The sequence below is a fragment of the Talpa europaea genome (assembly GCF_964194135.1).
Source record: "Talpa europaea genome assembly, chromosome: 9".
NCBI lineage: Eukaryota > Metazoa > Chordata > Mammalia > Eulipotyphla > Talpidae > Talpa > Talpa europaea.
In genome coordinates, this window is record NC_140076.1 from 35,579,908 (window position 1) to 35,603,046 (window position 23,139).

The following is a 23,139-nucleotide window of genomic DNA, read 5'->3' on the forward strand; positions in this document are numbered from 1 at the left end:
GTCTTAGGTTGTGTTTAGTAATAATCCCTAGAATTGATATAACACCAAAGTTTAGGAACTCTTTTAATACAATGTTATACAGAGAAATAACATTGTGAATAGCAACTACACACAAACATATGCATTTAAAATAGAGCATAATGCAGCTGAGGCAGGTTCACAAGTCGGTGACAGTCTAAAAGGCAGGCATATAGACAATAGTTTTGGGAAACTATAGAGGTTTTTAAGAAAGAAGCTCTTTTTTCCTAAAAAGCTATGGCATTTGATTGACTAATTAACTGTTGCTTTCTCCCCACAAACTAGGTTACTCTATAGAAAAGGCAGCTTTGTGACCACAGAACTGAGGTGTATAGCAAGGGAGGGAGAGTGAGTCAAAACAGGGCAGGGAAAAACACCAGGGAATATGGTGATGGTTCATGGGTGCTACGGTAGCAGGACAATTATGGGGATTATGATGATGCAAGAAAAACACATAATTAAATAATTAAAGGAAGTAAATTTAAAAATTAAAAAAAAAAAAAGGAAAGGTAGCTTTGGTTCCATATCCTGGGAGCAGTATAATAAAGTGAAAAACATCCAGGTCTAGAGTTGGGCACACACTTGTAGATTCTGGTTGCTTTTCTCTTTTCCTTCACATTTCTACCTTTGAAGTTCCTATCATGAATGTAAATGGATTAAGTAACAACCCCCACAAAAGGAAGCAAGCAGGAAACAGACAGGGTTCTCTCATCAAGGAAGAGCTGCATGCTATCAATCATACAAAAATTATAAAGACTTCACATAGATTTGGTGACCACATGCCATGCAGGTTGCTTTAAAAGGTTCCAATATACTGAGTCAGCTATGAAAAAGCCAGGTAAACACTTTAGATGTGAAGGTTGGAGCATATATCCTTGCGATAAAAGCAAGAGGAAGAGCTTCCATTATGGCTGATTTATGGTTGGGGGCTTTGAGAAGGATAAGTATTATTTCAGGGTAGATTGAAAAGTGGGGAATCATAAGGATCAAGGGGCATTTGATCAAAAACAGAATGAATAGTGCTGAGGACTATGTATTATTATTGGATTTCTTTATTTGCAGCTCAGGATATTGTGTGAGATTCAAATAATGAAACTCTCTTGACATAAATAGATAGGCAGGAGTCATGAATTCTCATATTTTGTTTTAGAGTTCTTGGTGTTTTAGAATCTTTTAAAAAGAATTCATCCATAATTTAGATAATTTAGGGATATAATTTTTAAGCCCAATAGGGACTTTGTTCTCTTTAGCAACTTGTTGTTTGGCACTGAAAACAGCCAAATGCTCCTTTTCTCCTGCAACCAGTCTCCACAGGAAGCACATGCATCATTAATAGCCCTCCTGTTCACGAAGACCCATCACAGAGCGCTGTTCTGAAAAGTTAACGTGTAGGACAGAGTTGCTTAACTGAAAGTCAGAAGAATGATAATGGAGCTGAGCTGAATTTGACTTTGATTCAAAATTTCTTACCATAGCACAAGGGAGGATGAAAGTCTTGGGAAAATATGGTAGGAAAAGCAATTTCAGAAACAAAAGGTCTATCTGGGTGGTGCAGTGGTTGTGGAAATAGGTGGGTCTAGGTCTGTATCTGTATTTTCGATGTTTGACTTTACAGAGCTTTATTTAAAATCTCTCTAAAATGCACTTATTAAACCACCTGCTTTGCAAGGTGCTGTGAGAAATGAATGAGACAAAATGTGCAAAGATTGTACCACTTGCCTGACAACTTACAGGTTTTCCTTTTTGTCACTTCCCACTGATTTTCCTGGCTATTTCAATCCTTTGAACACCATACCTGTTGTCCTACTTAACCAATTCACTGCTTTCTTCTCTTTCTGGTATGTTTTTTTGGGGGAGAAAATAATTTACCAGGTCTCCCACTTTCTAAGTATTTCCTGAATATTTTGCTCCCATATTTGTCATACCATTATTTAATCCAATTTAAGAACATGTCATTAATAATGTACTTCATGGGGAGAGAGCCTGTGGTTTCCAGTTAGTGTAACTTTTTGGCTTTTCTCTTCCTTTCCTTGTTCACCCTTTGGTGACATCCTTTACTTCTTGGACTGTACTGTCATCCCTGCCACGGCTAATCTTCAGAGGTATTCCCTGATCACTTCTTCTAAAAAAGCCTGACTTAATTACTTTCTTTTCATTTTCTCACTTTAATTCTTTGTTTAGCTTGCATCATGACTTGATATTTTCTTATGTGCATGTGTTTATTTATTTTTCATCTCTCCCCATTAGAACACAAGCTTCACATGAGTGGGGACCCTATTTGTCTTGCTCCCTTCAGGGCTATCACAGCCTGGAGTGGTATCTTACATAGTATGTACACAATTGATACTTATTGAATGAATGAGTTGAGAGTAATATTAAGAGTGATTTTTGTAAGCCCCCCACTTTGGCCTCTGTGTGTAAGAGTGTGGGGTTGTGGTGAGTAGATGCTTAAATGAAAACAAATCCACTTTTCTCATTTATCTGTCTCTTTCCCCATATTATAGTTGGCTTGAAACACAAAATGTTTATGAATGATGAGTCACTAAAAATTTTAATATTATATTAAGTATATTTGGCAAGTCTATCACTATCACTGATTCAACTTTTTGTTTCTTCCTCTTATTTTTTCCACTAAAGCCATATTAGAACTGAAATCTGGATATAACCTAGCTAATGCCTACAAATGCCTCTTGACAGGTTTGTCGTTGGAAAAGGACAAATCCAAGCGATTACTTTAAAAATTCTAAATAGTTCTTTTTCTTGAATACTCAGGGCACAGTGCACCTGCCCAAAGTTATCCAATGGTTTCAATTTACAACTATGTAAGACTGAATATAAAATTGAGTACCTAAGGAAAACCATTTTTATCAGGCATCTAGCCTTCAAAGCTGTGATCTGTATCAAGTAGGTCTAGTAGGGTGACCTGGTGAAGAGGAATGGATTTTAGAGTTAAAAAGACTCCTAAATCAGTTACAAACTAGTTAAAAAATCTTAGGAAATTATTTTACCTCTCAGAGTCACAATTTACTCACCTGTATAGTGAAAATAATATTACCTACTTAATTCATCACTAAATATTCATTGAGCACTTATGATGTGCCAGGCACAGGAAATAAAGTGATCAAAACACGGTTCCTATCCTTCTGAAGCTTAACAATCAAGTAGGAAACAAGGGCAAACAGTATTATACTGGATTATCTCACTCAGTTTAGGTATGCAAAATGCTTCTGAGAGTGAAATAAATGAAGAACACACATGAAAATACCTTATGGCAACATCAGGCACAGAGCATCCATGGTCATACACTTAAAAGTGGTAGGACTGGGACTTCAATCCAAGTTCAGCATTCCCTCCATAATGCCACTTTGTCAAGATGCCCTTGAGAGCCTTGTTAAAATGCAGACTCCAGGCCAAATACCACACTTTAAGAGCAACATAGCTATTTGCAAATAATTCCAAGTCTTCAAGGATTACTAAGATGTAAGACAAAAGAATGTCAAGCCAAACTGTAATAATGAAAGATAAGACTTCAGTTTCTGTCCACGAAGGATTAACTGCTATGAGAATTTCTCCTTTTGCCATAAACAACTAGAAAACAGGACAAAATATATGAAACAACATTTTTCAATTACTGCACAACAAGCAGTACAGGGCTATTAAACCAGAGAGGAGGAAAACAAATGAGGTAAAACTGACAACTGCTCAAGCATACTGCCCAAAGCAGTTCTCAAACTACAGGCTAGGAAGGGGAAACCCAAATAATCAAGTGGTCTCATTGGCTTGAAGAGAAATGGACTGGAATTTAGGGAGGATGCTGCAGCTAGAACTTGTGGGCTAAAGTACCATGGAGTAGGAGTTATACAGGAGAGAGTTCTGGAGATCTGCAAAGGAGTCCTCTCAGTTGTTGAGGAATATAATAGACAACATATGTGTGACTGGAGTTCCAGAAGGAGTGGTGATAAAGTGAGAAAGATAGACCTTAATTATTTGATGTGATGATGTTATCTGAAGGTACAGATTATAAACCCTAGTTAGCTACTAAAAATAAGAGAAATACAGCTAATAAACTCACAGTTACAACACGAACTCATAAAACATTCAATTAATTCAAACCAAGAGAATGCCGGAAAAGAGAAAAAGGTAACAATGCTTAGATAGGATGAAGAGAAAAGAAACAGCAATATACTATTTACATTAAATGTAAATGGTCAAAACACTAATTAGATGGCAGAGATAGTCAGATTTTATATAAAAAAATATGACCTCACTATATGCTTGGTGTTAGGTCAAAATGTCCATGTCCTAATCCACAGAACCTGTGAATGTGTTACATTATATGGCAAAAAATTAATTAGTTGAACAAAACCACAGGCAGGTTTTTCTGAATTATCTGAGTAGGCTCCATGTAATCTCAGAGGTCCTTAAAAATTAATGAGAGAGGCAAGAGATATCAGAATCAAGGGGAGATGTATCTACAGGAGAATGATCAGAGAGATATAATGTTGCTGACTTTAAAGATGGAGGAAGGAGGTCATGAGTCAATGAATATAGGTAGACTCTAGAAAATGGAAAAGGTAAGGAAATGGGTTAAATCCTAAAAGGAACACATTTCAGCTGATACCCATGTTAGATTTATGACCTATAAGAAGTACAAGAAAAAAAAATTTTGGGGGGGGCCTCCCTGGTGGCACAAGGGGTTGAAATGCAACCTATGAAGCTATCCACAGCCACGGCAGCATGAGTTCAATCCCTGGCCAGGAAGCAACCCACATGGCACAGCAGACCTCTCCTGCCTCATCGACTGCTCCCCTTTGCAGTGTATTTCCATCCATCTGCCTGTTCTGTTCCCCACTCTGTCTCTGGTGAATCCTCTCACCCACCATACCCCTGGGCTGTACCCCAGTTCTTGTATACATAAATAAATAAATCTTTAAAAAAATTCTTTTAAGTCACTATGTTTGTAAAAACTGGTTACAACAACAATATAAAATGCATGCTGTCAACCAGAAACAAAATTTAAATATAAAGACCCTGAAAGATTGAAAGTGAAATGGAATAAGAGGCTAACACTAATAATAATAAAAAAAAAGCTAGAGAGACTAGTAATACCTGAAAAAGTAGATTTCAGAGGAAAGAACATTACCAGAGATAAAGAGGATCATTTCATAATGATAAAAGGGTTAATTCATCAAGGGAACATAACCAATACTAAATATTTATACACCTAATAACAGAGCTTCAAAATACTTTTTATAAAATCTGACAGAACTGAAAGGAGAAATAGACAAATCTAAAATTATAGTTAGAGACTTCAGCTTTTCTCTCTTGGAAATTCATAGAACAAACAAAAAACCAGTAAGAATACAGAAAATCTGAACACAATCAACCAATTAGATCTGACATTTATAGAACATTCTTTCCAACAAAAATGAAATATGCACAGAAAAAGTAGAAAACAAATAAACAAAAACACCAGTAAGAATATAGAAAATCTAAACACAATCAATCAATTAGACCTGATACTTCCAGAACACTCTTCTCAGTAACAATAAAATATACATTCATTTCATGGACATCCACCATATTCTGGACTATAAAAATTTTTCAATAAATATAATCATTGAGTATATTAAAATTTCCCAAAGGAATTAAATAAGATAATAGAAAGAAATAAGTAACATTTCTAAATATCTGGAATAAAATGTGCTTCTAAGTAACCACCCACTGGTAAAAGAAGAATTCAGTAGGGCAATTTGAAAATGTTTTTGAAATGAATAGGAAAAAACCCAACATATAAAAGTTTGTAAAGTATAGCTATAGCAGTTCTTAGATTAAAACATTGAAAGTGTACATTAGAAAAGAAAAAAACAACTACCTAAACTACTTTCTGAAAAAATGAGAAAAGGAATAGCAAAAGCAAAGTAAACTGAAGGAAGGGAATACTAAAAACCACAAATAAAATCAATGAAGTAAAAAAATAGAAAACTAATAGAAATAAATGAAAACTGCAAGTTGATTCTTTGCAATAAAATTGATAAACTCAATCAGAGAGGGAAGGGGAGAGAGAGAGAGAGAAAGAGAGAGAGAGAGAGAACATAACTCATCAACATTTTTATAGAATCAAATTGTATAACAAGGGACTATTATAAATATTTTTATTTCAGTAAAGTCAGATGAACTTTAGATAAAATGGGCAAATTCCTTTAAAGACATTAACTACCAAATGCTATTCAAGATTTAGTAGAAAACTAGTAGAATAGTCCTATATTCATTAAAGAAACTTAATTTGTAGTTAAAATCTCTTAACAAAGAAAATCTAGGCCTAATGGTTTTGTTAGGGAATTCTAGCAAATATTTAAGGAAGAATTAGTAACAGTTCAACCTAAACTCTTTAAGAAAACTGGAGGGGAGGGGACATTTCCTATTTTGCTTTATGAGAGCACTAGACTGACACTAAAACAAGGCAACAATATGAGAAGAACAGAAACCTATAAAGAAATACCGTCAAATTGGAACAATATAGAATTGGCACTAAGTAATAGACAAAATAAAAGATATTCTTCAGCAAAAGGTACCAAAACAAATGAATATCCATGTGTTGAAAAAAGAATCTTAGGGGGCCTCCCCGGTGGCGCAGCGGTTGAGCGCTGTGTTGCGAATCTGCCCGTAGCCTCTGCAGCGCCGGTTCGATCCCTGGCTGCTCCCCGGCCACCGGAGGAGGGTCCCACATGGCGCACAGACCTCTCCTGCTGCCCGCTGCTCCCCTCAGCAGTGTACTTCGGTCCTTCTGCCTGCTCTGCTCCTCTCTCTGGCTCTGGTGAATTCTCTCACCCTCCCGCGCTTCTGACTGTACCCAGTGCTTATATAAATAAATAAAAATAAATAAATCTTAAAAAAAAAAAGAATCTTAGTTACTTCCTAATACTATATATAAAAAATAAATTAAAATGGATCATAGACATGAATATAAGTGCTTAAACTATAAAACTTCTAGAAGAAAACATATGAAAAATCTTTATGGCCGTGGGTAAAGCAAAGTTTTTTTTAGGATAGGGCACAAACAATATCAATCAAAAAGAAAAAATAATCAACTGAACTTTCTCAAAATTAAAAACTTTTGATCTTCGACACTCTTAAGAAAATAAAAAACAAGGCTGAAAAAATAATAGCAAAACATTTATCTGATAAGGGATTTATATCCAGAATATCTAACAAACTCTTACAAGATAAATCTAAACAACCCAGTTAAAAGAATGGTTAAAGATTTGAACACTTTCCCAAGAAAATACATGAATGGCAAATAAGCATGAAAAGGTGTTCAAATTATTGTTCCCTAGTGAAATGCAAATTAAAACCATAATGAGATTTCACAACCTACTAGGATGGCTAAGATTAAAAAAGACTGGAAAGAGCAAGTGTTGGGGAAGATATAGGGCAACTGGAGACTTCAATCATTGCTGGGGAGAACAAAATGTTACAGTCATTTTGGGAAATAGTTTGGCATTTTTTAAAAATAATATTAAAAATGCATGTATCGGTGCGGCAGACCTCTCCTGTCATGCCCGCTGCTCCCCTCAGCAGTGTATTTCAGTCAGTCTGCCTGTTCTGTTCCCCACTCTGTCTCTGGTGAATCCTCTCACCCTCCCCACGCGTCTGGCCTGTACCCTGGTTCTTGTGTAAATGAATAAATAAATCTTTAAAAAAATGCATGTACCATATAACCCAAAATTCCTACCCCTAGGTATTTTCCTAAGAAAAACATTTGTCTACAGAAAGACTTGTCTGTGAATGTTCACTGTAGCATTATTCAAAATAACCAAAGTAACTAAACCAACCTACACATGAGTTGGAGAAAACATAAAATAATCTATACAATGGAATGATACTTGGCAATAGAAGGAATAAGAGTACCGATTCCCAAAATGACACAGAGGAGTCTAAAAGGTAGTATGCTGAACAAAAAAGCCAGGCACAAAGACCTACATATTAAATTATTACATTTATATAAAATTATGGAATAGGCAAACTATAGTGAGAGAAAGTAGACAGTTGTTCTTTGGAGCTGGGGTTAGAGGGAAGGGATTGATTAGAAGGGGGCCCGAGGGAGCTTTCTGTGGTGATGAAAATGTTCTATATCTTGGTTGTGGTGGTTAATGGCTGTATATGCATTTGTCAGGACTCACTGGTGTTCACTTAAAATCAATGAATTTTATTATATATAAACTATACCTCAATAAAGCTGATTAAAAAATAACCTGTACATGAAAGTTTGAAAAAGGGCATCTTCTTACATCTAACTGAAAGTTATACAATGAAGGGGAAGATCCTGTACTTCTAAAACATAAATAACATTGTAAACTAATCTTACCTCAATAAAAAAAAACTTTCAGCCTGAATACAGAATCTCTTTCCCCTTTGTAAGATGATCATCTCAATAAACACAGACATAGAGACCACAGTCAAGTTTCTTCTCTATAAACAATGCTCTGTGCAATCCTTACCAAGAGTAGTGAGTCCTTCTGAAATAGATGTGAGAACATATAGGAGCACAGGCGGTTCTAAGTTGGTGATGAAGCTCATGTGGTCCTGGGTGAGACATTCCAGAAGTGGGTAATAAGACTGGCTCAGTTTCCTATATTGCTACAATACAGAGAAATACTAAATGTCAAGCCACTGGGAAGCCAAAGATATTGCAGTGGAAATTACCATGTATAATATTAGAAATTGTAAACCTACTTAACATAAATAAATAAAACAAACATAAGGAACAAATGGCATAATGATTCTCAATTCATCACTCACAGGGGTTCTAACAGGAATCTCTTGATCTCTGAAAATCTTAATTTGAAGCTGTTGCATAGCACATGATTTCAATATTATCTTATATGACTAATACAAGTCAAGTCTCTATAGTATAGAATTTTGAAGACTAAATTATTTTTCTGCAGTGGGAAGCTGTTAACAGTGAATGGGCCAAACAGTGGCTAAGCAATCTTTTTCTTTTTTGTTTTAAAACAAAGAAATTTGCTGTTATAATAAGAATCTGGCATCATAGTCTGCTATATTAACACAATGGTACTAACCTATTTACCATACACTATAGGCAAACCATGTGAGAAAGATACCTGGAAAACCTCAAATGAAACTCAAACCAATATTAAATGAGCACAACACTCCTAAGAGAATTAAACCAGAGAAGTGTGTCCTAAAGTGAGATTAGGGCCATCTTCATAAGAACCACATGGGGTGCTTGCTAAAAATGTAGTTTCTTGATTCCTCCTCTAGACTCACCAAATGAAATGTAAGTAAAAGTTACATTTTTTAGAGTGACGTCCCAAATGTGTGTATTTGACACATGTGCTAAGGGAGTCCTATTATTAATTTTGAGAATTATAGAGTTCCACAATTACTTTTTTATTAGAAAAATAATTAGGGAAATTCTGGGAACCACATCAGTTTCTTTGGTGGACCGCAATGCCAGTGAAGAGTTCTCTCAAGAGGTGGATGTAATAGAGGTGGTTCCTGTGACTCAAGTTTCTACTCTGTAATTTATCTCATACAGGTAGCCTTCAATGAGCATCCCATTCTATTACAAAGAGGCTTAATAACTTTGATTTGAGATGCTGTTCTATTTAGACAAGCTTGGAAAGGTGAAAGAGGGTGCCACTTGTCCATTACAAGGTCAGTGTCTCAGGGCCGGAGAATGAAGGCCACCAGATCGTACTATAACCTTGGGGTGGGAGCAGGTGGGAAAGCTTGAACCAAGCCTGAGCATGAATTTGGTTGTGTTAGTGAAGTAATTACTGCAATCACATTAGGTGTCTATTAGCTTTCATGTAATCGGACAGAGATGTTTTAAAGAAGCCTGATAATGACATGGCTCAGTAGAGGACCCTGGAAATTTGATTTTCCAACAAGCACCCCAGGAGATTCTCATGGGCCTCAAAGTTTGAAAACTACTGACATACATCATAGAAACTAAATGGCAGACTAGAAAAGGGACCTAGAGATCACTTTGTTTAATTTACTCATTTTAAAGGTGAGGAAATTGAAGCCTAGAGAAATAGAGAAGGTGATTTATTCGAGGTAAATGACTAGTGAGTGGCAGAGCTGAGACAGTACACCAGGCTGCTGAGCCTTCAGTTAAGTACTGCGTCCACCACACCAGAACCGTAACGGGAAGAAAGGTCAAACAGCAGGGGCAGTAGAACAAGAAGAGTGGAAGGATGGAGGAGAGCCTGTAGCCAATTTTGCATTTTTTGCTTTAGGAAAACACAGACATTTTCTGAATTTGAGTATAATTTTAAAAAATTAGTTGAAATTTCTAATTACATTTCTCTAGGTGGAGAAGCTGGAGCACCCTGGATGACCAATTTGTCAGAAGGTGGTAGCTGCAGTTTTCAAAACTGCTCATTTAATTACATAAATATAGCCACTATAGTCACTCACAGTCTGCAAGCTAAATCAAGATGCTGCCCTAAAACATAGAATGCTAATCTAACTCCCTGGGCTTCATTATAACAATTCCAAGTCGGTGATGGTGCAACTTCACATTTCACACAAAGACTCCCATGATGCATGGTTGCTTACTAGCAAGTCACTGTGGGACACTGACAGCAGCATTTTGACAAAGGCCTGGAGTACGTTGTCAAAATGGTTGTCCCCATACAACTTGAAGACGCCAAAGCTGACATAATTTCCACACAAGGCAGATTTGAGAGCTGAATAGCAGATGGAGATGCCCTTGAGTTTCATTGGATAAATCTGATCTTTTGAGAGGTTCCCAAGGGACAGGATCTGATTACCTGTTTTAGGGTAAAAGCAGAAAGAGAAAGTGATATAAGTAAATGCAATTCAAAGCAGTTATGAGGCACACTATTTAACATTTTCATTTTATTGATAATGTTTGCTTTCCCCTACTATTGTTCCAAGAATTCTAACATTGCTAATGAAAAATATAAATATATAAGACAATTTACCTGGGAAGTACAAATGGCTTAAGGAAAACTACTGGAGATATTTCATATTTTTTTCAGGATGAGGATTACACCAATATACACAGATATATAAAAATTCATTGAATTGTACTGTTAAGATTAGTTTACATGCTTTAATACATGCACTACTCCTTCAATAAGACATTTTTAAAAAATGTAGAAGAACCAACTAAGTCAAGAGAAAAAGATAACCTAGACTGAGAAGGAAATTATTTTAAATTCTTGGGTTTTACATAACTTGATCTTGAGTTACTTCATTTTTAGAAGCCAATTTGGGAACTGAAGTAAATGAAAGAAGACACATAAGAAGTTCTAGGCATAGTGCACAATAAGTATTACTTTCTTTTTCTCCTTAGATCCTATTTCAGGAGATATCAAGAGATGATTATTTAGTAATTGTACTTAAATTCCATACTAACCATCAAAAGAAAAAAAATAATTATATCATCACCTTAATTTTTTAAATAGAGTCAGCACTCCCAACCAGCAATTTCTGATGTGTGTGCAGTAAGGCATGTTACTAGGTAATACTCAAGGGTTTCTTAGGTCTGCTTTTTCCAGTTCAAATGAGTACAACTTCTAAAATTGAAACAAAAAGTTTACAAAATGTAGAGGTATATTGTTATGATTTTGGAATGTGTCAACTTGGCTAAGCAAGAATTAAGTTTCCCAGAACTTATGTCCCTGTATGCTTGTGGACAACGAGAATTCCGTATGAGGCTTGGAAGGTAGGAGTAAAGTAGCAGCCATGCCTTCCTGAAGGTCACTGTGATTAGAACTAGTGAGGAAAAAAAAAAAAAGCACAGAAAGGCCTCTGTGTTTCAGTTTGTCCTTGATTCTTTCCTGCTCTGTGTCTGGAACTATCAGTCATGCTGACAAACAACCCCAAGTCCACCACCGAGGGTTTGGCAGCAGACTCAGGGCAGCAGCAAAGCAGAGGCAACGGTCTTTCACTGACTTCTATGCATAGCCTGTACCCTCTCTTATGGTCTCATCCTAACATACCTTAAAGATACACAGTAAGTTCCATAAAGAGTCAACTCATTTTGATAACATTTATGTAACTTACTATGTGTAAGGTGCTGGGATATACAAATGAAAGATATGAAATCTCTGCTCTGAAGGAGTTCAGTAGTGGGGGGCATAGACTTGTAAATAAATAATTCCATGTGTGTGACAAATAGCAGCAGAAAAGCATGTGGGGGTATTATGGGAACAGAAGAGACTGACTCCGGTTAGGCAGGAGGGCAGTGAGGAAAGGCTCCACAGAACTGGTTACTCTCAAGGATCAATTGCAGTTTTCCAGGGGGAACTGGTGGGAGGAGAATGTATTCTAGGTAAAATGCACAGGCATGGAGGTCTGAGACAGTTGGAAGCACAGAAAAGGACACTGCTTTTCTAACTTTGCCTCAAATTCAATATAAACCAAGGAAGGTATTTCCCTCCACTCCCTCCCTTCTCCCTCCCTTTCCCAAGAAAGGGACATATGACAAAAGACTATGACATTTTGGAGTATGTGTGTGTTTACATACTTTGGGTTTGCTGGGGAGGCCAGGGTCATAGGGAGAAAACTAGGTCATCTTTTGGGGCCTTTTTTATGCTGATGTTCTTCCTCATTGGGTTCATAATCTGGAGCAGAACTCTACATTCTATAAAGTTCTATGCCCTGCAGCAAAAGATGGACTAGGCAGACAACGATCTGTGATGGGGAAAATGTGACTGTAGAGGATTAGACAAGCTATCAATAAAAAGGATTAATTATTTAGAATCACAATTTTTATCTCTATGTTAAAGTTGTAATTTGGTAGACTGGTCTTGTCTTTTGCACTGTTTCAGACACATCTGTGTAATTAAGACAGTATTTAGTATACCATCATGACTTTGCAAAAGTAATGAGTAATATTTTTGTAAAAGGAAACTATATTTGTGTTCAAGTGCCTCAGCATTCTGTCGGGGCTATAAAATATCAATAGAAGGCTTGGCCAAGTCATCCTTTATGCAGCTAATTTAACAACTCCAGTATGTGTTATTCAACGATATTACTGAAATTGGAGATCCTGTCCTCAAAAAACTTAAAATCCAACAGTTAAACTCACATTACTATAAACAAAAGGAACAAGGCTGAAATTTGGTTTTGATGTTCTTCTGATGTATAACAAACCTCTTTGCCTTCCTTGCTCTACTCCATACCTGCAAAGTCCCAACTCCTTCCTTGCCAGCACTTCCTCCCTATATTCCTGTATTATACTGATGGGCAGCTAGATGTAGACATTGCCAGACTGGCAACCACTGAAGTCAGTACAATGGTTGACACTTCATTACTATTGTAGCAGCACAAAAGGAGAGGATTCCTTCCATAATTTAAGAGACTTTCAAAGTTTAGAATCAAAAAGAAAATCTCTAGTGGCTTTTCTATCAACTACATTTGCTAGTGGCTGTGGGGGCTGAGTGCTATTATAGCCTGAGCATTAAATGCATTAGATGAATGTTGAGGCTACATTGTGACTGGGGGACAAAGAATATGAATTTAAATGGTTAATTTAATGAGGGACAATGTAATGGGGTCACTGCTCTTAACTCTTGCATATGTTGTAGCATTAAAGGCAACCTCACAGAGCTCCCCTGGTGGCGCAGCGGTTAAGCGCTGGGCTGCAAAGCTGCCTGCTGCCTCTGCAGCACTGGTTTGATCCTGGCCACCAGCGAGGGTCCCACATGGTGCGCAGACCTCTCCTGTCGCGCCCGCTGCTCCCCTCAGCAGTGTATTTCGTTGGTCTGCCTGTTCTGTTCCCTGCTCTGGCTCTGGTGAATTCTCTCATCCTCCAGCGCTTCTGACTGTACCCAGTGCTTGTATAAATAAATAAATAAATCTTAAAAAAAAAAAAGGCAACCTCACTAAATAATAAGGGAAATAAATAGTAATAATAATAGTAACAATAATAATAATGATAATAAAGCACAGAGGATTCCTGCTATTGATATTTTGGTTTATTAGAAGTATTTTCCTCACTATGAGGTTATACTGACTGCGTGGATTCTTCTTTATTAACCTCTATTTGCTGTCATTTTGGATATGCTGTCTTTTTGTTATGTTTTTAGTTGGCTCCCAGCACTCAAAAAGCACTTTTCTAGACCACTCTCAAGATCTAGATTCAGAGAAGGATATACATAGAGCAATGGGGGAAAAAAAATCACCTTTTCTTTTTATCTGAGATCTGTTAGATCTTTCTTTTTTATAAACTTTATTTCCTTGAGGCCCCACCTCTTCCATGAGTGACAGACTCCATGGTGCCCTCCTCTTTTTTAGGAGAAGTGCCCTACACCAAAGAGCAGTGGCTTGCCTTCACAGTTCTCAGCTGGAAAACTAAGTAACAAGGTAATATTCTAATAAAAGGTAAGCATAAGGTAGTGGTGAACTGAGCAGGCTTCTGAGTCACGTGAAACTGGGTTTGAATCCTACATCTTTTCTTCCTATCTGGGTGTATGAACAGATTATTTCTTCTGTAAGTCAGCTTTCTCCTTGATAAAACCAGGATAGTGACAGTACTTGTAACTCCCAAGGAGTAAAGGTGAGAGTAGATGTAGTGCTCACCATAGTAACTGGCAGAGTGCTCTGTAAATGTAAACTGAAACAGTATTACATAGGACTGGGGTCCTTTTCCTTCTCCAGGGTGACAGTCCTTAAGTCTGCATGTGGGGCGATATGGCCTGGAAAGGAAGGGGAAGTGAAGTCGGGTGTATGTGGTATAGAATGATGCCATTTCCTTCTAATATGTAATTCAAGGTAAGGTCAATATTGTATCTTTGGCCGCCTTCCCTCTGTTCCTTCAATAGCTAATTGGCTCTAGAGGGGTCACGATGTGTGTCGCTCCTTGTTCCACATCCTACCAGTTCTCTGTGCCCCCCAAAAGAACACTTAACAGGGTAAAACAGTGCAGAGGATAGATATTATATAGTAGTAATTTGTACCAGGAAGAACTAACAGTTTGAACAATGTTATTTCCTGGCTTATAAAGCAATCCATTACATTGATTTATCTTTTTCTTTTTTCTTTTAATCTCTAAAATTTTAAAGTGAATCTGATATTTAGCTGACAGTTCTGTAGGTTAAATGTCTTCATTCATCATCAGAACAGTTATGGGAAGAGAACCACAGTCTTGCTGACATTCATTTACTTCAGGTCACTCAGCCCACTGTCTCTCATGCAAACCAGCTCAGGCCCTTGGATGTAAATGGTTGGGGACATAATTGAAGCTGAGAAGACCGGAAAGGTGTATAACATTTCCCTTTCAGACTGAAAAAGAAAACAATGCAGTGTTGATAAGGAAGTGGGAAAGTAAGCAAATCGTTAAAAATGTAAAGTAGTGAAACCATCTTGAGGGCAATTTGGTAATATTTATTAAAATACAAAAAATGTGTATATCCACTTCTGGGAATATGTTCTAACTCTAAACATTCACTATCACATCTCTCTAAACTCTGGCATCTGCACTCACATCTTCTGTCTCTAAAAGTCAACTCCTTAATATGTTCAACAAGCTCCCTTCTCTTGAGGACAAAGCACCAACAATTTTTTCCATTCTCGCCTATGTAATCTTTTATTTTATGTTATTTTTGCTACTTAGATCATCTCATTAGAATACAAATTATGGCATTATCTCTTCTATTAAAAAACACAAAACCTTCTTTCTGGTGGGCCTACTTTGCTGCTACATATTATTATTCTTTGTAACAAAATTCCTCCTATGAACTGTTTAAATTCATTGTCTTCATTTCTTCCCTCTGATTCTTATTTATTTTTGATTCTCTTTTAGGTTCACGTCACTAAAGGTGCTCTTTCAAGGTTGCCAATGCCCTCTTTGTCCTGAACGTATTGGCCAACCCTTAGTTCTCACCTTACTTTTCATTGGCAGTTTTTCACATAGTTGACTATGTCCTCATCCTTGTCTTTCAAGAAACATAATCTTGATTTTCTCTTACTTCAGTGCTTGCTCCCTCCTACTCTTCTTTGCTGGGGACCCTCTTCCCTCATCTCGTAACACTGGAGTATATCTGCGCTCAAACCTAAGTCTTCTATATTTACATTCACCTTCTCCCCTCCATATGTCAGTGAACTTGCCTAGTTTTGCAGCTTTGAATACCATAGAAGAGTCAATGACTCTTACATTGGGTTCTTTAGACCAGACTTCTCTTCCAAACCTCAGACTCATCTATCCAAACTCACATACAACTTCTCCACTTATTTACCTAATTAACATCTCAAGTGCACCTGACCAAAATGGAATTTTTGATGCCCCTCACATTTGTCTAACATTTCCTCTCTCAGTGGTAACTGCATCCTTCCAGTTGTTTATGTCAAAATTTCCTTCGCTGTATTTCTGTCATACCATAAATATGTTAGATAATCCATCAAGAAATTTGATTTGCTTTACCTTCAAAACATATTCAGAATCCAACCACTACTCACCACATCCACTGCAATCACCTTGGACAGAGTCTGTAACAAACCATCTCCTACCTCTGCTCAAAACATTTTGGAGTCCTGCTCTTCCATTTGGAGTTAAAGTCAAAGACCTGATAATGGTCAGCAGACTTCACCTGGCATTACTTTGTCTTTATTTTCCCTTTTGTTCATTCTGCCCCATTCACTGTTCTACAGACATGCCAGAGACACTCCAGCCTTAGGACCCCAAAATCTGGTGCTCTTTTTGCCTTTAATACTCTTCCCCAAGATATCTGCATGATTAATTCCCTTATTTACTTCAGGTGTTTGCTCAAATGTCCTCTCAATGAAGCCTACCTCAATCACTCTACTTAATTCTGCAAATACTCCCCTGGTAATGCTAATGTCCCTTATCTTGACTTGCTTTAATATTTTTAGCAGCACTCAGTACCTTCTAATTTCTTTTCTAATTTGGCTCACTAATATATCCAGAGTTTGGAACACTGAATGTTGCTCTTAAGGTACATTTTAAGGAATGAAGCTCACGAAGTTGTTTTTTTATATGATCGTGTGATAAATTACATGTTTATCAAAAGGCAAATCGTTAAATAAATCACAGTATGGCCATTTAAAAAAGATATTATAGATGCATATATATTCATTTGGCGTCATGGACATGATATAAGTGAAAGGTGGCAAATTACAGATTAATTAAGTATATTATGATACCACTTCTGGAAACATAAATTCATATGCGCACATAAAAAAGCATGCAAGAGTACACACTGAACTGTTAATAATGGTCATCTTTGAGTAATGAGATTATGGAGGATTTTCACTTTCTACAATTTTAAAATCACTGCAGTTACTAATATGTCCCAACCAAGTTTCTGCTAAGTTCTAAGTTCATATCCATGGTTCCTGGATAATGTGCTTTCCAGAAATGTTATTTCCTGGTGATATAAGATTAAGTGTCCAGTTATTTCAAGACCAATGCATTCTTCAGCTTTCTCTTTGTAATCATTTAAAAATAAGTATATAATTATAATCATTCTTACATGGTTCTAATAGTATGCTGGTAACTAAAGCCAGCAAAAAGCTCTTCTATAAAAAAATTCAAACAAGCAATGCCTTTTATAAATAAATCTAATGTAACTAGGTAGTTGGATGGTTCTGGTCAAAGTGCTGGTAGTACCCTCTCCTCTCCCCAATAGGGAGGGCCTCTGGGACTTGTAAATTTGGGGACTTAACAAAATCTAGTTTGAAAATCACCTGTTTGTGATCGAGGTGACAGTAAATAACATGGCTTGGATGTCACTTTACAAGTTCAATGTATGTTTATTACTAAGTTATGCCTATGTGTACCTGGAGCACACACTGCTGGAAAGAGCCCTGATGTAAGTTCTTAACTATAATGAATAATCATAACTTGTTCTATCCATTTTCACAGTTCAATTTTCACACTTGAGCTTTCTTAAGTCAGATATCTAATGAAGAAATAAAAGCAGTTCCATTCTGGCCAGTCTTATGAAAACAGCCACTATTTCTCCCTTCTGTGCACTCTTCAACCAACAGATGTCACTAAAGATACCAGTACCCAGAGGCAAAGAGAAGAAAAGATCAGACAAATGGAAATGGAGCATAAAAAAACAGCCAGTTCTTAAAACTGAGAAGTAGGTTTCCAAAGTAATAACATTTATTACACTGCATGCAACATTTTAACCAAAAATTTAAGAAAGAAATTTCTTTTATTAAGTTGCTCAGGCTGAACGGATCATAGCACTAAGTTTTGAAATACATGTTCTTGAAGCAATTTAAAACTCATTAGAAATAATAGGCTTGGGCTAGTAGAAAATGTGGTAAAATTTAATCCTCATCCAAATGTTACCTGGGCTGTACAAACAGGAAATTGTTTTGTGCTACTGTGGCTAACCTCATTGCTGACCCTGAGCTGTAACGGCGAGAGCTGCTGAGAGCTAAAGCAAAATTAAAAACTTACATCAAAGTATATCATGACAGAATGTAGATAAATAAAACAGCATATCAAAAGTATTATTTTTCTGCCAATCTCACTGAGCAGTGAGGTGGAGGTATTCCAAAAACTATCTAACAAATCAGGTGCATTTAGAAATTAGTTTTTCTCCACTGACTGCCCCTAATCACTGACTAACCAAATACTGCCTGTGAGAGGTGAGCAGAGAAGAAAGCCAGTGAGGATGGAACAGAGGGATTATAGAATCTTCTGGCCTCTTTCCTTCCTGGGCTTCCTCTTCCTTTACCTTGGCTAACCAAAGAAATAAATAATGCTGGCTCCTCTGTGTCCTTCCAGATATTCTTACCCTGATCATCCAGACTCCTGGATGGCAATCATATGATTTTCCTCCAAAGCATGGGTAATAAAATATTACAAGAGGCAAAGACAGACAAATTCAGCTTGGCTGATGGAGACCAAAATGAGAATCAGTGAAGGTTTAGAAACATTTTTCTATTATTCTATGTAAATGCATGTAGTGGTAACACAGTTGAAGAACATTTTTCCATTGAGCTTTTTATTTCCTTTAAGTGTTATAATGGATAGAAAACATCATACTTTAAAGAACAATGCTTTATCATGAACATCCAAGAATCATCTTCATGTAGCATCTCCCAAATGGCAATAAGGAATATGGAAGGACTATGGCCTGAAGTCACACACACTTTAAATAAAATTCCAATTCAACTTCTTGCTGCTATGTAACATGTGGCAAATCTCTTAACCTCTAGGAGCTTCAATTTCTTCATAACATTAATCACAGTAGCCAAATGACCTAAGGGCTTTCCATACATTATATAATTGAATCTTCATAACCATCTTAGGCATTATTTTCTCTGTTTAACAAGAAACTGAAGCAGGAGCTACTTAACTTGCTCAATGGCTAGAGAGTGGCAGGTAATGACACCTACCTTGAGGATTCAATGGGCTAATGTATGATAGTCTAGTAATGAGTAGTACACAACAACGGATTTAAAAATGGAAGCTGTCATTATTATTAGCCCAATCTAAGGTAAAGAGCTTTACCTTAATCTCATATTCTTCAGGGTGAGAAAACTTAGTGACTTAAGAATGCTTTGAAGGTTTTTTCTTGTTTCTACTCCACCCACCTCCTTTCTCTTCTTCCTTCCCCTTCTTCTCTTCATTTTCTTCCAATATGATTTTCACATAGTTCTTTTTATCAATTTTTGTTGCAGTGGCTTTATGTCACCCATTAAGGGAGTGGATAGCTTTTGAAGTCCATAGATTTGGAACTGGTCTTTCCAGGGCTCCATTTTGTGTCACTTGCTGGCTATGCATTTTGTCTATAGATTAGCAATTTTGGAAGAGGAAGAGGTCACTGCTCTTATTAGCCCCACAGCAACTATGAATAAGCCCCAAAGGAAAAATAGTGAAAGAAAGTGGATCCAGAAAAAAGGGAAAGAGAAGATATAATTGTGATTGGTAACAGGAGTCTAAAATTCATAATGTTAAAGCTCTATTGACTATACAGAAATTCTTATATACACATCATTTGATAATGGGAAATATTTCCTATTAAAAACTGAGAAAATAGAAATTCAGCACTTGCTAAAAGCAGAAGTAAGCAGGACAGTGTGGTCAAAACAGAAGGTATCCCTGAGCAAAAAAGTGATATGGTCAATGAACTTTTGTCCAAGGAAGGCTAGCTTTCTGGGGGAGGGCAAGCAAACAGTGAGGGTCAGGAGAGGCCTGTTCATGAGTAGTTATTCTACTTGACACTCTGTGCCAAGCCCTTTACAGAGTGGCTCAATTCACAATCTGTAATTCCAACTAGACAGGTGAGTCAGTAGATATTCATCAGTTTTAAATCTATATATGAGAAAACGAGACACAGTGAGTAAAGTGTCTTAATTGAAAGTCATGGAGTTGATGAAAGAAAACAGAAAGGACCGGTACTCAGATCTCTTTAAAATACTTTTCCTAAAAGTACCATGCTTTTGGAAAAAAAAATTCAGAAATATATCCATTTATGATGACATACAGAAAAGAATTAGATATACAAAGGAAGTATGGCAAACGATGTTGAGAATATTTGGAAAGCATCCATTTTTACCTTGAGGAGGCACAGCATTTCTATTTTATATTACTCTAATGCATGCATTTTCAACAGATGCAAAGTTGTGGTAGTTACTGGTATAGATGAAAATAAGATAGTGCAAAATTACTTTCAGTACCTTCCACACATTCATAATCTTGAACTCTAAAATTCAAATGGTACAGTTAAAACTGAGCATTTTTAGAGGTGCACATACAGATCAGAGCTCCAGAATTTATTCTGAATTGAAGCAAAAACAATTCAAAACACCTTATTTTAAAAATTAGTTTTGTTTTTTTTTTTACTTTTTAAAAAGTAATATGCTTTTAGGGGTTGTTCCTACTCTCTCTCTCTTTCTCTCTCTCTCTCTCTCTCATACACAGTTAAAGAGCCTTTATAGAATTTTGTTAAATCTGTTTTTAGGTACTCAAAAAGAAATATGAGAGTCATAGACAATTTTGAGACCAAATGTACTTAGAGCTGGCTATTGATTTGGGAAGTAAGAACAGACAGGCAAAAGGGAAGAAAACAAAGAAAAAAGATACAAGGAAACATCTGCTAAGGAGAGAAGCAGTGTACAGAGTGGGGCTTATAGCTGGTATTCAGTCAGTGTGGCAAACTAGATTACAGAGGCTTCTTACTCATCCTATCCCCATTCCCTGGCTACATGAAGGTCTCAGAGAGTTGACAATTTCATTGATGAAGCTGTCAGCACTGGCTAATAATAGGGTTTATGGTAGTTCTAAGGCCCAATTGTAAATCCTAATCAAATTTTTTTACTGTAATTTAATAGGACAATCTTCACTACAGAACTCTGATTTTAGGGGTATAGTGCCTAAAAATTCCCTATAATAAAAATATTTACTGCTCTTTACCAGGACATTTTCCCAAAATTCAGTGCTGGTGGCATACTGGTCTAAGTATTCCATGACGCAAGATAGCAAACGCCTTGATGAAACTTTAAGCAATTTTGAATATGCTATAACTTTTCAATATTCTAAATGGTATATTCCCTTTGCCTACTGACATTGCAATTTTATCCAAAAGAAATTCATCAAGTAGGTCAGACATGATTTGTAGTCAAAGGCTTACTTCTCCTGATGCCAATATGATAGCTCCCTGGCTTTCTGCATTCCTATTACCCACTCCACAAATTCATACAGATATGAAAGTTCAAAAGAACAAAATAACTAACATCTTTCTTTCCTCCAAAGAGATCAAGTTATATTGCAGAGACAAATATGGAAAAAGATACTCACCATAAGTGCAAATCATTTTACTAGCTTCTCTGAAGAGAAGAATTCCATTAGGAGATGATACATCAAAATTCAAACGCTGGGATCTAAGAAATATAGCAAAAAATTAGGCTATATGTGAAGATAAAGAAACCAGATGTAGGTTTAAAATGTCTAGCATTTTCATTTATTAGAAGTAGCAGCAGTAAAATTATCCTTTTTTAGAAGTGCTATTCCATTCAACAAGTGTTGATAAAATATGTATACTAATTTTCTCACAATGAAGATACTAGGGCATTAGCAATAGGTATTTTCATTCATTTGTTGATTCAAGGAATTCACTTTATATCTGTCAAAACAATAACCTGACATCTTATATTTTAGACCTCTTCTTTTCCTTTCATGCAAAATGGCTGATAATAAAAAAAAAAAAACACCCAGGTGTGTATGTGTGACTTTATATAGATTCATGAATAGAGGACTATATTTAAGATCATTTGTAGTGCCAAATGCACATTTTAAAAATAATTTCTAAAGTGACAGGAAATGTAGGTGCCTTTAATACTGTGCATATGCACAATGAATCATCTGATACTTTAGGTATATTTCAAATGCATTAAATTACATACAGATTATGGTTTCCATCACACATAGCTCAAGTGAAGAGAACAAATCTCACAAGTTCCAAATGAGAACAATTTTACTTCCCTGGTGGAAGAATACTATTAACAAGGTAAAGGAATGATAAGCCATCTTGACATATTTGCTTTTTTATAAGATGTTGGCTTTGGATGGCTCTGATATGCTTTGTTGAAGTACTTTCAAGAAATAACATTTTTTAAGGATTAGTAAAAAATATGAAGCCAGGTCTTAACAAAAGAAATAACCAAAAAGCAAAGACATCTGCTAAAGTCCTGTTTTCCAGGAAAAGAATGAACTGTTGCTTCTTCACGCTTGTTCAAAATGCTTTAAAATTAAGTACAATTAAAACTCATTAGAACTATTACTCTGAACATTTGATTTTGGCACATAATTCTCAATTAAAAAACTGTATACATACAATTCACATTAGCTTCTAGAGAAAGAGGTAAGATAGCAAAATTTCCTGAGATTACAGATTTTTACTAGGTAGTTCTAATAACAACTGTGCTAGATATGAATCATCTAACAATTGTGCTAGGTAAGAATTATCTACCTAATGGTTGATATAAAATGTTCTATAACATAATGCAGCAAATTTTTCTTCAGTTTTAAGCATTATATCAATAATACATAATATCAATTACCTGGCTGGAAAAAAATAAGAATTTAATAAAAAATTAGTTTCTAATATAAAACACATAGCCACCCTTCCCTTTAGT

At 36.2% G+C, this 23,139-nt stretch overlaps 1 protein-coding gene across 1 annotated transcript in view; it reads right to left on the minus strand.

The window, feature by feature from the left end:
* Positions 1 to 23,139, minus strand: part of RANBP17 (RAN binding protein 17) — a gene marked incomplete at both ends in the record, with an annotated part of 302,743 nt that overhangs the window by 30,713 nt on the left and 248,891 nt on the right. Inside the window, 3 exons of the mRNA XM_084242318.1 lie at positions 8,520 to 8,658; positions 10,609 to 10,823; positions 21,803 to 21,885. Of these exons, the coding sequence (XP_084098444.1) occupies positions 8,520 to 8,658; positions 10,609 to 10,823; positions 21,803 to 21,885 (437 nt within the window). The remainder of the gene's footprint in view (positions 1 to 8,519; positions 8,659 to 10,608; positions 10,824 to 21,802; positions 21,886 to 23,139) is intronic.